Here is a 17523-nt window from a genome sequence, read left to right as displayed (position 1 = left end):
ACACAGAAGACTTTTTATCTTAATGCGTTAAGATAAAAAAACCTTCTGACTTTACAACTTCTTTTAATGGCACACCTGCCATAGTTACACAGGGATTTATTGGTTGGTGCCATCTCTTCTTATTTTTATTTTTTAACCCTTTTGCCGCTGGAACATGTTTTTTCTTTATTTACACACGTCTAAACAATATGCAGTTTTGGCATGAAGATTACTTATGACCGCCAAAACATTATGTATTTTCTGAAAGTAGAGAACTTGTAGAATAAAAAGATTGTAGTTGCATTTTTTTTTTCTTCCCAAGATCTTTGCACAACTGTTTTGCATAGAGCAACCCAGATCCTCCTCTTCTTGGGTCCCTCTTCGGCTCTCCTGGCCCCTCCCTAATGTTGGGAGCCCCCACAGCAAGCAGCTTGCTATGGGGGCACCCGAGCCGAGTCACAGCTCCCCTTTTCTTCCTCATTGGCTTGCTGACTGACTTTGACAGCAGCAGGAGTCAATGGTGCTGCGCTCCTGTATCAGCCAGTAAGGAGCAGACGAGACATTCCTACAACATTGCGGGAGCTAGAGGGACATCAGTTAAGTATTATGGGGGTTGCGGCACACAGAAGGCTTTTTATGTTAATGCATAGAATGCATTAAGATAAAAAAAAAAAAAACTTCTGCCTTTACAACCACTTTTAAAGTGACTGTAAACCTTAGACGTGAAATAAGAAACAAAACATATCCCTCTATAGCAGGGGTCCTCCAACTACGGCCCTCCAGCTGTTGAGGAACTACACATCCCATGAGGCATTGTAAAACTCTGACGTTCACAGTCATGACTAGGCATGATGGGAATTGTAGTTCCTGAACAACTGGAGGGCCATAGTTTGAAGAACCCTGCTCTATAGTGTGCTCTTGTCTCAGTTAAGAGCACTAAGTGTCATTAATTCACATAAAGTGAAAAACCAAATATTTTAAATTAAGGATTGGGATCTTGAACAACAAAGTCCTTAAGCGCCCATTCAGACTGGCGCGACACGACTTGCTTGTGCGACCTGTGAAGTGCACCGCGACCTCGGCGCGACTTGCAGGGACTTCATATAATTGAAGTCAATGCAAGTCGCTCCCAGGTCGCCCCAAAGTAGTACAGGACCCTTTTTCTAAGTCAAGGCGACTTGTGTCGCTCCTATTAGAACGGGTCCTGTACTACTCAATGGCGAGCGACCGACCGCGACTTGTCAGGCGACCAAGTCGCCTGACAAGTCGCGCTGGTGTGAATGGACCCTAAAAGTTCATAAAAGTCCTAAAGTGCAAATAATCACATCAGTGCTTGAATGAAAGATCCCAATTCACAACAGGTGAACTCTTATAGCAAAAGGTGCTTGTTTTGAAAGGTGCAGGTGTTCCCCCTTACCAGACGGGTGAAAGTAAGGTGCAAATAATCAATTGGCTCTGTTCCTGTGAGCTGTGTGAAGGTGTGTCTCTCTTCCCTCCAATCAGCTCTCAGAGCTTTCCTTACTGAGCTCTGCAGAGTGTAAACTCAGATCTCTGCCCCCTTTTTGTTTTTCTTTCTGAAATTTTAAAATTCAGCACTTTGAACAGAAGAAAGGGTTGCAGATAAACAGGTACCACATTATGTAGGGGGATTTGTTTCATGTTTGTGTATCACCTGTGTATCTCTAAGGGCAGTCACTTCACTGAGTATATATGTAAGGGTTTACAACCACTTTAAATGGTGATCCTAGATTTATTCCTTTCTGTTGTGCGCAATTATGCTTAATGTGTTGCCCAATCAGCACATGTGGGTGCAAGTTAAGTAGGGCAGGGGTTCTTTAAAAAATAGATTTATTTTGGTAGATTTTATTCCAATCCATTCTTGTGTGTTTTTTTTTTTTACTTGACTATTGCTGTCCCAAAAGTTGTATGACCCCCTCCCCATGTGATAGCACAGATGACAGTTAGTACAGATGACGGGTCCTCCTTACTGAGACTCAGGTGTCTCTGCACTGATCACATCTACTTTAAAGATGTCATCGTTGTAGTTGAGTTTCTGTTGCAGTCGTCACGGTTGTGTAGATTTTCTGGAGCTGGAAATGATGGGAAGTCTCTCTAGTGGTGACACAAACTGCAACCCAGAACTTTTTTTCTCCGTAAAATGTTGAAGAGTTAGAACTTCTGTCAGAATATTTTTACTGTCTGACTTCCTGTTCCTTTGACAACAGCACTTCTCATTTTCTTTACGGTTTCACAAGGTGACAGACTTATTTATTCCTGAGTTACCTAGAATTTAAGTAAGAGGTAGAGTTTTATGCCTATGCAAAAGATGGTTCTACTGTATGCCTATGCAAAACGAAGCAAACCCAACTACGTTAAAGCCATTCTTCAGTCCCTTTTTAAAAAATGTAAAAGTCAGCAGCTACAAATACTGTCGTTGATGATTGGTAATAAAGAGACCCTTAGCTGTCCATGGATCTAGCGCGCTCCTCACCTGGGCCCGTTCTTTGCATATTTTCGAGTTCCCAGTGTTGCTATGTTTATTGGAGGAGGAGACCAGCTATGACTCCCTGTGGCTTCACAGCCAGCTCCCCACTGCGCATGCACAAGCCAGGCTGCGCTCTGTGAATGGCCCGGCAGCAGTTTGTCTTTAAAGTAGATCTCTAACTTATTTTTTCTGAGCCAGTGTAGAATGGGGCTTGAATGTGACAGGTTTGTATTGCTTTGTACACTTGTAGAGTGTTGTCATTGAACTGGAAGTGAGGAGCACTTTCCATTGGGGTTATAAACAATAATGAAAAGCTGAATGAAGGGTTTGTTCTTCCCACACACACTATTAAAAGAACAGGAACGTAACAGCATTTGCATTTTTACAATCTTGCATTCTGAGACCTTGGGAAAATAAGTACACTAGCAGGACAAGGGCTTAGTAATAAAAGCTGAACTCTAGGGAATAATAAAAAACTTTACACTTGCAGTGAGTCCTCCTCAATGCGTGAGCTGTTTTGCCTAGGCGATAATGAATAAGCTGATATTTTTGCCTATTTCCTTGCTCCCCTGGCAGCCAGTGCTGTCCAACATTCTGGGTTGTGGGTGGGCCCTTGGCGATTTCACGTAATAATCTCCATGTAGAACTGCTGGTTGTGCATTTTATGGGGTGTCACCTGAGAGCGGCGACTGGTCAGGCAGTGAAGAGAAGTGGCTTCACAGCTGATCCGTCAGTCCCTGAGCAAAATGAGCCATCAACCCTTGTGAGGAGGACGACGAATATTCCACTGGGATGTACTGTGTATGTAAGCCTCGTTCACACTCAAGCGATTTTCTGCTTGATTGTAGCTCCAAAATGCTCAACAAGACAAATCCTATTAATTTCAATGGCTCCTGTTCAAATCTGAGTGTTCTGTCACCTGAAGCAAAACACTTGTCGCTCAAAAATGTGCTTGAGCTTCTTTTTGGCAGATTGGGCCCTGTAGAGTTCAATGGAAATGCTGGAAAAAGTGTGACGGCTTTAGGAGAGGAGCGTCTTTTTGCTCTTTGTATGGTCGAACAGCAGCTCTCCTCCACCTCCCCTAGTGCTTTCTATAAGCTAAACAAAAACGCCTAAAAGCTGTAAAATGCTTGTAATATACTTCACGCCTGAAAGTCGCTGTGCTCAGGTGTGAATGGCACCTAAAAATGCGGTAATGCTGTGGTTGCCGCACTATAATTTGCGCTCCAATTGCAGTGAAGCTTGTCGTCCAAAAATGGATCAGGAGCTTCTTTCAGGCGACAAGCTTCATGCGCTGCAGTTTGCTGCAATTGAAGCTCGATTTATCATGGTAGAACCGCAGGTGCCATTAAAATGAATGGCATCTAAAATTTGCATTATGCGATCTGTCATTTTAGCAGAGCGTTTTGAAATCACGGGCAGAATCAAAGCACCCAGGTGTGAATGCAGCTTTTAAAGGAGAAGTTCTGCACTCCTGTGACATGTTTTCAGCAGACAACGGGCCGAAGTCCGCTCTCTGCTGATGTCGCAGAACCGGTCCATGCTCTGGCGTCCTCACGACCATGGAGTCGGGATCCGCGCACTCAGCTCAGCCTCTCAGCCGGCCACTCCCACCCCCTCCATAGCCCAGTGCTCCAGTGAGCCAGAAGGGGGCAGAGCAGCTCTCTGATTATGAAGCTGTGAGAACTGATCGATCAGTGGTGTTTAATCGCTCAGTTCTCAGTGTTGGAGACACTGGGGAACAGATTCAGCATCAGAGTGATGCTGCATCTGCTAGGTAAGTATGAATCAAAAAAAATAAATTTAAATAAATATATATATATATATATATATATATACATTTCTTTTAATCTTGTTAAACCCAAGCAGACCTAATCCATGTGCACCGGGTTTGAGGATGCAAGTAGATTCTATCCCCCAAAATAGAGTAGCTCTGTGTACATGTGGTGATGCTTTAACTATATCCATAAAACGTGCTCTCCTGTATGTCCCAAGTTGCTGTAGAATGGTTTCCGACACAAGTCCAAACACAGCGATTCAAACCTGGAATCAGTCTTTGGCTCCACGCGCGTCGGTGAGATTCCAGGCTGCCTTTTCTGCCATGGTTCACAGAAAGGAGAGGACAGACTTTTTCTCCTGTGATCAGATGTTGATCTCTGTGGATTTGGAAATGCTCCTGTAAAATCTGATGGTTTGAGATAAATGTAATAACTCTTTTGTAAGTTACAGAAAGTTTGAAGATGTCTGGAGAAGGTTAGCAGCCATATATCAGCCATTGTACTGGCAAAGTCTGACAAATGGTGTGGTTTCCAGAAGCTTTTTTTGTTAATTTTTTGGCGCGCTGTCTCGTTCCCCATGGAAATTGTGTTCTTCTGCTAGCATAATGTGTTAAAGGCAATGGTCTGTACAAATCCCACATCTGGAGCCAAAACAGAGCAAGGGCCTTTTTATGTTCAGCAAAAAATAGCAGTGATTTCTTCTTTGATGAAGAATAAAATCTGGCATCAAGTGAAAGATCTACATTAAACATCACTGCACCACAAATGTGTCTTCCTCCAGTTGAGGATTAGATAAGGCTCTCGCAGTGTCCACAGGCTTGGTTGCAATATATATATATTTTTAATCATCTAATGTGATAACCGCCTTTGTTGTAGCCATTGTTGTCATCACATCGTAAATGTAATTGTGTACAGGTGTTTGGGTCCGATGTGGGAATAAGGATCGTAGTATGATCTTTCCGTAGCCACATGCTTTGGTTTGTTTTGGGATTTAATTTACTGTAATTTTTGATCTTATATACTCTTCCATATTTTTGTTGCTATAAAATTGGGATTTGTGGATTAGTAACTAAAGGGAGCTCCCTGTGGAATCTTTGCTTAAAGAATAAGTTCACTTTTAGGAGTATGTTACAGTACACCCATGATTAGGATGTAACCTGTTTGTTTTACACCACCGCCATCGCTCCCAGGTCTGTGACAGCAGGCACGGGATCCTGTCCCAGCTACCATTGTCTTTTTGAAAACTTCACAGCTGTCTGCGGCTCCACCCAAACAACTGCATCATATATTTACAGTTTGCTGTGAATGAACTACAAGTACGGTTGGCCGCGGCGGCAGATGAACTGGGAGGGCGCTGGTGAAACTGGTCCAAATCATTTGGTGGAGGGGTAATTATGGCATGGGGTTGTTTTTCTGGGGTTGGGCTTCGCCCCTTAGTTCCAGTAAAGGGAGCTCTTAAGGCGTCAGCATACCAAGACATTTTGGACAATTTCATGCTCTCAACTTTGTGGGAACAGTTTGGGAGTTGCCCCTTCCTATTCCAACATGACTGCGCACCAGTGCACAAAGCAAGGTCCGTAAAGAAACGGATGAGTGAGTTTGGGGTGGAGGAACTTGATTGGCTTGCACAACCTGCTAGAATACCTTTGGAATGAATTAGAGCAGAGACTAAATTTGCTTCTAGAAGAATGGTCAAACATTCCCATAGACACACTCTTAAACCTTGTGGACAGCCTTCCCAGGAGAGTTGAAGCTGTTATAGCTGTAAAGGGTGGGGCAACTCCATATTGAACCCTATGGACGAAGACTGGGAAGCCATTAAAGGTCATGTGTGTGAAAAGGCAGGTGTCCAATACTTTTGGTAATATAGTGTACCTTACCTTCGTTCTCCCAGCCCTCAATTTGGCTGCTAACAATAAAGAAAATACTGGGTGCTTCTGGGTATGGAGGACTATATGGCTTACTTATTGTCTTTCCATGTGACAGCACTGGTGCTTGATAATTGTTCACCCCGAGACCGTGCACTCACATTGGTGCCGGGAGAGCTTCTTTTAGGCCAAATTTTCCCCTCTAAGATTTTTTTTTACAATAAGCCGATCTTTTAGATCTTACAATTACTATACCCTCACTTTCATTTCAGGTAGAAACAAGCCTGTGATTTTATGTTTGGTGGCACTGATGACTACATCTTTGTCTACTGATAAAAAGATTTCTTATTTGGATTAGATTGAGGGAGCAGAGGAGACGCTGCTCGTGATGGCCAATCGGATTGCTTTCCGTTTCTAACCTGCATCGGAAAAGCAGGCGAAGTCTAGTTTCCATGGGTGACCGAGACACTTAACACCTCTTTTGTAATTCAGTACCTGTGTCTATAAGAGCATATAAATCATACTACACTGCCAAAAAGACTGCTTAAGTGCTTGTGCAGCATCGTAAATAGCTGAGCAGGTTTTCTCTTTATGAACCAGACTTTCAGACTACAGCATAATGGGAATTCTGAAAACCTGTAGCTTGCCATTGAAGCTAATCATTCAGCAAATATCTTAAGAACTTGATACATCTCTCATAGCCTCTGTCTGCATTATAAAGAAGTTTGACCATTTGTTGGAACAAACAAAATAACCATGCTTGTTCAGTAACTTTCAATAGTAAGATTTTGTTAAAATAGATTTCTTATTGTTTTGTGTGGCAAGGGTAGGCACGAGCTGATTGTGCTTAGATATTTCCCACCCAGCCAGTGATTTTATAGATATTTGGACCTCCAGCAGGAATACAATCGTGATGGGACAAGGGGTTCTATCCTGTTCAATCACTGATGCCCTAAACGTTCCTCGGTCAGCAAAGTCTTCCCCATGGATATTACATCATTACAGATGACAGTAATGGTCTGTGGGCATCCTTGCTGCACTTTGCATGTTTTTTGCACATGCAGCTTTAGGCTACGTTGACATGTTAGCATAGCGACCGCGGGCAGAATCCCCGCGATTCTGCCCGCGATCCGGAAATCATTGCAAATCGCGGGATGCCAGTGCGTTGCCGTTGATTTGCAATGGTAACCCCAAACTCTGTGCGATGTTGCAGCGATTCCCGCCTGCCGAATCGCGGTAACCGCGCAAAAAAATCGCGGGTCGCATGACGCCCAAAAAAGGTACAAGAGCTTCTCTTGGGGTGCCAATGCAAATCAACGGCAACGCACAGGCGTCCCACGATTTGCAATGATTTCCGGATCGTGGGCAGAATCGCGGTGATTCTGCCCGTGGTTGCTACGCTAACATGTGAACATAGCCTTAATATTAAAATATTATTTTGGGATGTACTAGCTTATTCTGCCTGTGGGTAAGTGGTGCTGTTGTCCTGTTGGTGGTGTGTGCAGCTACAACTCTCTGGCGGGTCTCTGTATAGACAGATGGCAGGAGTCAGCCAAACCCTTCTTCGTTTTCTCTTTCTCTGCCAAGGAAAAAATGAAACCTGTGGGAGGCGGCAGCAGCAGGAATCTAGTATGACTCCACACTGTTTTCTCGGTTTCCTTTTTAAGGCCTTCAGGTGTACATGCCAGTCAAAATTCAAAACTGATATTTATTTGCATACATGGTATCCTGGTGTGGTACCAGTCCTCACGTCCTATACTTTTGAGGATGAACTGTTCCACAGTGGCTGCGGCCATAGAGACCCATGAGGGCTTGTCGTACAGCTTGAATATATATATTTTAATACTCATAGTCTGGCCATTGTTACACTTTAAGGCCCCTTGCACACGGGTCATAATTTGCCGATGTTTACTCAGGAACTTGTTGTATGTAAAGTTGAGTACAGGCGTGTAAAGGTGTGTAAGTGTATAGATGAGTAAAATTCTTTGTTGTCCATGTTGTAATATACTCCTTTTATACTTGCATAAATCTGCTTATAGATGCATAAATGCACGTATGTGTGTAAATACTGCATTCAAATGTAACATTTTTCTATTTCTCTCTCACTGCTCTGTACCGATCACTGTATTACTGATCTTTAGTCAGCTGTGCGTTGTTCCTTTAGACCATATTGCATCTCATTTTTAAATCGGTAAAAACGTATGAGGCCTACGTAGAACTCAGATTAAGGTAAACTGCGCGGATTTCTGACTTGGACACAGATATGTTGTTCCTGTATAGCATTAACAGCCGACTGATTCCAGTTGCTCCTGAAATTGCTCTTGAATGTGTACAAAAATCGTCCCCCATTGTGTGTTGGGCAAAATTACCTTTGTGTGATTGTTTTTGTTTGGGGAAATTATTTGTTGGAAAATTTGGTTTCTTAAGAGCCCATTCACACTAGCGCGACTTGTCAGGCGACTTGTCAGCCTGACAAGTCGCGGTCCATTGACCGCTACAGGACCCGTTCTAATAGGAGCGACACAAGTCGCTCCGACTTAGAAAAAGGGTCCTGTACTATTTCGGGGCGACCTCGGAGCGACTTGCATAGACTTCCATTATGTGAAGTCCCTGCAAGTCGCTCCGAAGTCGTGGTGCACTGTAATGCACAAGTCGCCCCCGAAGTAGTAAGGAGTCGTGTCACGCTAATGTGAACCGGCTCTTAGTGTAAAAAACCTAGTTAAGGAGGAGACTGGCACTGTCACACTCATAGGCAAATAATGGTCATGCTGCCTCTTAACTCAGTGTTATTCCTCACGTGAAACATTTTGTGTAACCCGTGTCATCCCAGCATTGACAATTAATAATTGTTTTGTCACCATTATTAACTGTTTGTTTATTATTGTCCTTTTCAGCCCTAAGCGGAGTACAGAAAAGCGGAACCGCGAGCAGGAGAATCGATACATTGAGGAGCTTGCTGAACTGATTTTCGCTAATTTTAACGATATTGACAACTTTAACTTTAAACCCGACAAATGTGCAATCTTGAAGGAAACTGTGAAGCAGATTCGACAGATCAAAGAGCAAGGTAAGACGCGTGAGAAAATATTGAAGGAAGATTTGTTCAGGTAGAAGGACCTGCTGCTTTAGATGCAGTACCCATTAAAAAATTGCTGTTGACTGAACTGTACCCGTCAGACCAGCTTTCCTGGTTGTATATTACACTGCAAACTGTTGTAGCTGCTTTGCATAGGAATTGTAGAAAAAATCTGTAAAACCAACCTGTTCATTAGTCTGTTGAGCCCCACCAATCATGTTCTTCAGTGACTTTAAAGATGTAGCAGCGATTGTAGGTGCAGTGTAATGACAAGTTGAGGAAGGAACACTTGTGAGATTATTTAGGGCTCATGCACACTGGTTTTTATTGTAAACTCGTTTCTCCTGACAGGAGGAAATCGGCGTTAAAAACTCACCTAATTTGCGTTTTCTCAAACTGGTTTAGCAGTGTTTGGTGTTTGGGTGTTTATTTCATTGGACAGGATCTTTAATTTTTTCTGGCAATTGAAATGAAACGTTGAAGTGCTAAATGTGCCTAGCGCTTATCAATGGGAGTAAAGGGCGCCGCTCACCAACCCAGTGCATTAATATGTAGATTAATGTGGCCCTTAGCCAGTGCCGCTCCAGCCATGCCCCCTAACGTGTTTTGCACCGCTTGCTGTGATTAAGCCCTGGTGAGCGGGATGAAACATGTCTGGGGGGGCATGGCTGAAGAGGTGCTAGCTGAGGCCACATATTATTGCTCTAGGTTGGCAAGCAGAACCCTTTCTTCCCCTTGATAATGCTCTTACATCTCTGAATGGTGCACTGGCGCCAGCTTCCTTCATTGCAACTGGCAGGGAGATCTGTCTCCAGCTTAGAGTGGCACTGCAGGTTTCATTTAGAGCACCTAGTGTTTAGGTGTGTTCAGGTGCATTTAGTGGCGTCAAGCGTTTTTTCTGGCTGCTCCTGGATGCACTGGCAGTGGGTTTTGTTCCTGCCACTAAATGCTGCTACCTTTGCATGAATATATAGGCTAACATCCAGGAGAGTTTAGAGGAGGAAAAAAAACTGTCAGACTAGGAACAGCTTTAACCACATCGTGTGTGCATGATACCTTAAGGCAGTGGTCCTCAACTCCGGTCCTCAGGGCCCACTAACAGGCCAGATTTTGAGTGTTACCTTGGGGAGATGCAGACTAGAATACTGCAATCACTGAGCAGCAAATGATATCACCTGGGATGTATTTCAGTTATCTTGCAAACCTGGCCTGCTAGTGGGCCCAGAGGACCAGGGTTGAGGACCACTGCCTTAAGGGACAATTTCACCTTTCTGCGCAAAGTTATGCTTGTGGTCCACCATTGGGTTGTCTATACTGGCTTTGCAATGTAGAGACTTCAGAGATCATTCTGAATTCCTTGACCAGTGCAGTTGACCTCCTGAGTTCTGACCTGTAATTGACTTGCTTTAAGGAGGTTTTGCATTCCTAAAGACTTGTAAGAGAATACAAAACCTGTTTGAAGTTAACAGAAACCCAGTGAAAAACTTTGTCAGTAAACTGGAAATTCAGGTGGCCCAGCACTTGGTTTCTTTACTAATTCAGCCGAGGGAACTGATTTCTGGAAAAGGGTGAATTGTCAAGGCAAAGCCCAGGTTCAATTTAGGCCTAACAGAAATTCTGCAGTCTCTCTGCTTGGCAGAATTACTAAAACAATCAAATACTATGCCGTATTTATTTTCTAAATTACTACCTAAATTGCTACTCGCTTAATTAACTTCGCAACAATGTGCACTGTACTTCTGATTTTCACCTTAACCTTGGAATAGTTCCCTTACTGCAGGTGTGTGAGGGAAAAATGGTCATTAAGAAGGATGGTAAATTAATTGCTCTTTGTTTTGATTAGTTTGATGTGGGTCATTGTAATGACAAAGTGAACGGTAGAAAGAAGGTAAAAAAAAAATCTGCGTTATTTGAAAAATAACGGATTGCATCCAATTTAGCGTAAAGTTTGAGCTGCAGAAAGTCTTATGAATTGTTGAACGCAAATTACAATATAGATTTTGATGAAAAATAAGTGGAGAATTTGTCAAGAAAAATGTAGAGAAGTAAAACTGTACAGAGGATGACACAGCCTAAGCGCCCATTCAGACTGGCGCGACACGACTTGCTGGGGCGACCTCGGCGCGACTTGCAGGGACTTCATATAATTGAAGTCAATGCAAGTCGCCTCCAGGTCGCCCCAAAGTAGTACAGGACCCTTTTTCTAAGTCGGAGCGACTTATGTCGCTCCTATTAGAACGGGTCCTGTACTACTCAATGGCGAGCGACCGACCGCGACTTGTCAGGCGACCAAGTCGCCTGACAAGTCGCACTAGTGTGACTTGTCAGGCGACCAAGTCGCCTGACAAGTCGCACTAGTGTGAATGGACCCTTACATACTGTAATTATGCCAGTTGTATGTTACACTACGTTTTGCTAATATAAAGGGGTATACACAGCATGCATTATTGTTTTTATATACCGTATTTGCCTGGAGCTCGACTAACCTGTAGCTTTTTATTTAGCACAGAGTTGCTCTTTGCACCCTGTGGTCACAATTTGCTTTAGTTTTTCTGGTTACCTCGCTGTAAGTTTGATTGTCCGCTTCTGTAATTGGCATTAATTCAAGTTCCATTTCTTGATGGCATTTTCTCATGCTTTTCACTTCTGCATTTTAAGTTTCATTTTTATTTTTACTTTCTCAGTCTTTCCAGAAAGCATCATTTCTGTATTCATATGAGTAAAACAATACAGGGGAAAAAACTTCATAATAATGTCTTCATAATTTGGTGTGATCATGAAATGTACTTTTTAATATCTCCTAGATTGGGGAACTGGTTATTGCGGATTGTACTCTTCTTTCTAATTTATTTATATCTTCTCCATTATGATATCTTATAGATTCCTTATTTTGAAACTCAAATAAATAGCATGCTGATGCCCGTCATAGTTGCTTGTTTAGTTTGTGACTCTGTGATTTAGGGTCTGCTTTGTAAAGTGAAAAAACTGCAAATGTGCTTAGATTCACATCTATGTGATGCTTTTTTTATGCACATTACTATGCTTTACGTTAGGGCAGCCCATTTATTTAAATGGCCACCCCAATGCACAGAAATTGCACAAAATAATTAGATTGAGAGATCTGTGCAATAAAGAAGAGCCTGACTGGCTCACACTGCTGTCCCTCAGTATGAACATTATTGGAAGCCCTCCCCAAAATATATTTAGGTACTTGCAGTATTTTAATAAAAACATTTCATAGAAGAAACACTGGCATTTCTGACCACCTACTTCTGAAAATTCTGTTTGCTTGGCTTTTGTGCAGACTGGCTTCAGTACTTTTGATTCATTGATCTGGGAAAGAATCACCTGGGGAAAGAACGGAAATTCGTTGAACTTCTGAATTTCCGTTCTTTCCCCAGGTCCATTCCTGAAATTATTTAAGCCAGTGAGTCAGCAATACATCCACACAGTTAGACATTAGAGAAACGTTAGCCATCTATTCTCCCATAGTTCCTATGATTATAGATGCAGCGAAATTTTGACAGCTGAAACATATTGGCCAAAAATGGTGGCATTGACATTTTGTCACTAATGGTGCCAAAAACGCACGTGATTTTACTGTGCTTATGCTGTGTTTTTTATAGGTCATGTTATTTAAAAACTGCATCAAAAATGTAACATGGGTGCGTTATTGATGGGTTCTTGCATTTTTCAATGCATTTCAACAGGGAGGTGCGTTTTTGGTGTGTGTTTTTTTTTTTTTTTTTTGACCAAGAATGCAGCAAGCAGGATTGTATGAAGACCTACATAGAGTTTAAAGGGTTACATTTTTCTTGCGCTAAAGGTGCCAATAATGGCCAATAATGAATTCGTATTCATTTAAATTCACAATATTAATTAAAAAGTCGAATATAATACAATTTATATATAAAAATATATAGATTTTAAAAACTGTCATTTTTCTTTCATTCATTGACAGACACCGCTCCTGGTTTTCATAACAATTGGGTTATACTGCCCGCTACAGGAGTAGGACACTAGGCAGAAATTCTGGCTACACCCATGGGCAGTCCCAGGGGGTATACGCCCTCTCTCTGCTGTAGCCACTCAGTTTTTTTTCTGCCTAGTCAGGAGTAAGGACTTAGAATCGTTGCTGGAATCTTTGGTCCTGGCAATTTTTTCTCTTTACATAGAAAATGTTTTCTCTCCTGGATTTTTCCTGTGAGATTTACAATCAACTGCTGGACTGGGCGATGGGCTGGATAATCTAGATCCAGTGGTCACCCCAGTCTGGCCAGCGAGCACGCACAGACCACAGCTTCGCGCTAGGTCAGCCGTGGCATAACCCCACTGAACGGGGGCTGACCTGCAAATTAAACGCCTTGCGAGGTCGCCTACGACCGTGTCTCGGCCCGAGTTGCAGCGTTTCTCCATTTTGATGGAGAAGGTTTCTGTCTGGTGCGGTGCCCGCCTGGTCCCTGGTATGGTGAGTAGCTGTCGCCCTCCCCCCTCTTCCCCTGGAGGTTTTTGGGGTGGACGTGGTCCCCACTTCGGTACAATCAGACCCCCGATTTCCGCTCTTCCCACAGGAACCCCCCTCCTCCTTCCCAAGTCCCTCATGGAGTCTTTTGGAGCACATGTCCCCACCTGATTCCTTCTCTGAGGGTCCCAATCATCCATCCATGCACCGATCAATGTCTTGGAACTCTGAGCGAGGTAGCAGGCTTTCTAAGGTGGGCCGAATGGTTCATTCCAGCCCTCTCCGCTGTACACATTCCCGGTGTGGAAAATTGGCAGGCGGATTATCTCAGTCGGCAGGCGTTGGACCACGGGTAGTGGTCCCTTCATCCAGAGGTGTTTCTTCAGCTGTGTCTGCGGTGGGGTACCCCCGAGGTGGATCTGTTGGCATCTCAGCTCAACAGAAAGGTGCAAAGGTTTTTGGCTCGTTCAGGGGATCCTCTGGTGGACACCACAGACATGGTGGCCCTGTGGGGTCAGTATCAGCTGATTTACGCATTCCCTTCTCAAGCTTTTACCCAGACTTCTACACAGGATTGAGGCAGAAGGGATTCCGGTCATTTTCGTGGCTCCGGACTGACCTCGCGGACTTTGTACGCCGATCTGGTGCTGCTGGTCATCAACGTTCCTTGGAAGCTTTAGCTCAGGGAGGATCTGCTCTCCCAAGGACCGATCTTCCATCTTGCTTTACAGTCGCTGGCTTTAACGACTTGGCTGTTAAATGCCGGGTGCTGAAGTATAGAGGTTTATCGGTGATACCTTCACTGTTAATAGCTAGGAAATCTACTTCGAGGAAGATCTACCATTGTACGTGGAACACAACATACAATGCATGGTCTCTTGGGGTTCTTCCTCGCTACTTCTTGGTGGCTAGGATCTTGATCTTCCTTCAACAGGGTGTTGAACAGAAATTGGCCTTGAGTACCATCAAGGGCCAGGTGTCTGCTTTGGCGGTCTTCTTCCAATGACCTTTTGGCCACACATTCCCTGGTGCGTACCTTTCTTTTGGGTGACATTTGATTCCAACAGTGCGGGCTCCATTGCTGCCTTGGGATCTTAATTTGCTGCTTTCAGCTCTGCAGAAGCCTCCTTTTGGAAATATTCAGGAGATTCCCCTACTTGTGTTGTATCAGAAGGTGGCTTTTTTAGTGACTCTCACTTCTGCGTGCAGGGTGTCGGAACTGGTGGCGGTATCCTGTCGTTCACCTTACCTGGTGATTCACATGGATAAGGTGGTTCTTTGCCCGTCTTTTGTTTCTTCCAAAGGTTGTCTCTGATTTTCATTTGAATGAAGACATTGTGTTGCCTTCCCTGTAGAGCTGCACGATTAATCGTATGAAAATCGCGATCTCGATTCACCCCCCTGACGATCTAAACCTGACGTACGATTCTTTGCATAGCTGAGGGAGCAGAGAAAACAGCTGTGGAAAACTCCCAGTAACTATAAACAAAATGATTACATTGTATCGTTCCTCCTGCAAACTCCTATCAGCATTTAAGTCTCCCAGTAACTATAAACAAAATGATTACATTGTATCTTTTCCTTCCCTCTGCCAGGGAGAAAGGAAGTTTAACCTCTTAAAGACTAGAACTTTTTCTGACACTTGTTGCTTGCAAGTTAAAATCATTTTTTTTTGCTAGAAAAGTACTTAGAACCCCCAAACATTTTATATATTTTTTTAGCAGAGACCCTACAGAATAAAATGGCGATTGTTGTAATATTTTATGTCACACTGTATTTGCGCAGCAGTCTTTCAAACGCAATTAATAGACTTTAATGAATAAAAAAAAAAAAAACGTAACAGTAAAGTTATCCCAATTTTTTTTTGTTACACAGAGAATCGTGAGAGAATCGTGATCTTTATTCCAAGCTAAAAAATCGTGATTCTCATTTTGGCCAGAATCGTGCAGCTCTACTTCCCTGTGTCCCAGGCCTAAACATCTGAAGGAAATTGCCTTGCATGTGGTCCGGGCAATTAGGCTTTACCTGGCAGCTGCGGAGTCTTTCAGGAAGTCAGACTCTCTATTTTTGCTCACAGATGGACCCGCTTTCTCTGCCACCATTTCCAGCTGGATCAGACAGATGCTGGTTCAGGCCTATTCCGTCAGGGTCCTCCTTTCCCTGTCAAGGCGCACTCTACTAGGGCGCTTAGTGCCTCCTGAGCCTTCCATCATCAGGCATCAGGTTTATAAGGCGGCCACCTGGTCCTCTGTGCACACTTTTACAAAGTTTTATAAAGTTGATGTGTTTGCATCTGCAGATGCTGCCTTTGGCCGCAAGGATTTTCAGGCTGCTTTTTAAAAAAGGCCTGATCCTCTTTGAGGGTGTGTTTGTTTTTTGCAGGTGGGCTCCAGTTGTTTGGTTGAGCCCCTGTTGCCTGATTGGCTAATGTTTAGCCTTGGGAAATTTTTTGGTTGTTCCTACCCCTCATGTTTAACACTGCTTTGGGACGTCCCAATGGTTATGAATACATGCTGTGTCCGTCAATTAACGAAAGAGAAAATGGGATTTATGACTTGCCATAAAATGCATTTCTCAAATGTTCATTAACCGCTTGCCGACCGCCCACAGTTATATTACTGCGGCAGAGCGGCTCCCCTGCGTCCAGTCACGTAGTACTACGTGACTGGAGTGCATGTGATTCTGGCGGCATGTGTTTAGACACAGCGGGAGGCGGGCCGTGCGAGGCGAGGCGGTGATTTGCCGCCTTCCTCCCACGATCATCCGGGAAACGGAGAGAAGACCTGCCTGCTTATGTAAACAAAGCAGGCGGATCTTCTGTGAGACGGGTAGGGACAGATCAGCTGAAACTGCAATCGGTCTGTGCCTGTCACAGGACCCCCCCCCCTTACACACACACAGTAAGCATGTAGGCATACATTAACATCCCTTTGATCACCCACAGGGTTAACCCCTTCCCTGCCAATGGAATTATTACAGTAACAGTGCATATTTTTAGCACTGATTACTGTAGTAATGTCACTGGTACCCCCGAAAGGGTCAAAAATGTCAGGGTCCGATCTGTCCGCCGCAATGTCGCAGTCCCGCTAAAAATCACAGATCGCCGCCATTACTAGTGAAAAAAAAAAAAAAGCAATAAAAGTGACCTAAATCTTTCCCGTAGTTAGTAGACACGATAACTTTTGCGCAACCCAATCAGAATATGCTTATTGCTTTTTTTTTTTTACCAAAAATATGTAGCCCAAAAATTGGCCTAAAATGTTACATTTTTTTTGGGCATGTCCTATAGCAGAATGTGAAAAATATTGTTTTTTTTTTTCACAATTGTCTCCTTTTTTTGTTGTTCGCACAAAAAATAAAAATCACACAGGTGATCAAATGATTTTACGTTAAGTCAGAAATCCCATTTTTGCAGATGCATCCTGCATTCTCTGTTTCGGCACCAGAATTTCCATTTGGTGCACCTCTACTTATGATTTGGTTTAAATTAAAAAAAAAAAAAAAAAAAAAAAATGAATGTGGTGGGACATAATTGGAACTACCACCGTGTTTTTTCTTTGAAGTGTCTGCTTTCAGAAAACATATATAATATTTTGGGGGTTTTATGTACTCTTGGGGCCCAAAATTATTTTTTAAATCATAGAAACAAAGAAACGGTGTGGCTGCAAAAGGTTTAAACGCATTGCAAACACAGAAACATAACAGTTGAGCAAGAAATACTGCGTAATGTCAGTGTAATTTATCATCTGCTGCATACAGTATACACTATACAGCAGTATGGGGCCTTTCTGTTCCTGGAACAAAATTGAGTGGGGCTCAGTGCTGCTGAGCCATTCACAAGAATATTAGTATTTTCTAAATTATTACAAGACTTC

The 17523-nt window shown here is 43.2% G+C and overlaps 1 protein-coding gene across 4 annotated transcripts in view; it reads left to right on the top strand.

Moving 5' to 3' along the window:
• The window catches only part of NCOA2 (nuclear receptor coactivator 2), a 244430-nt gene that overhangs the window by 101132 nt on the left and 125775 nt on the right, over positions 1-17523 (top strand). For all 4 annotated transcript variants that reach the window (XM_082259561.1, XM_082259562.1, XM_082259563.1 and 1 more), the window contains exon 3: positions 9005-9177. In XM_082259561.1, the coding sequence (XP_082115687.1) occupies positions 9005-9177 (173 nt within the window). The remainder of the gene's footprint in view (positions 1-9004; positions 9178-17523) is intronic.

The sequence above is a fragment of the Pelophylax lessonae genome (assembly GCF_965119305.1).
Source record: "Pelophylax lessonae genome assembly, chromosome: 5".
In the NCBI taxonomy this organism is placed as follows: domain Eukaryota; kingdom Metazoa; phylum Chordata; class Amphibia; order Anura; family Ranidae; genus Pelophylax; species Pelophylax lessonae.
This window is presented reverse-complemented; position numbering and strand designations above follow the sequence as displayed.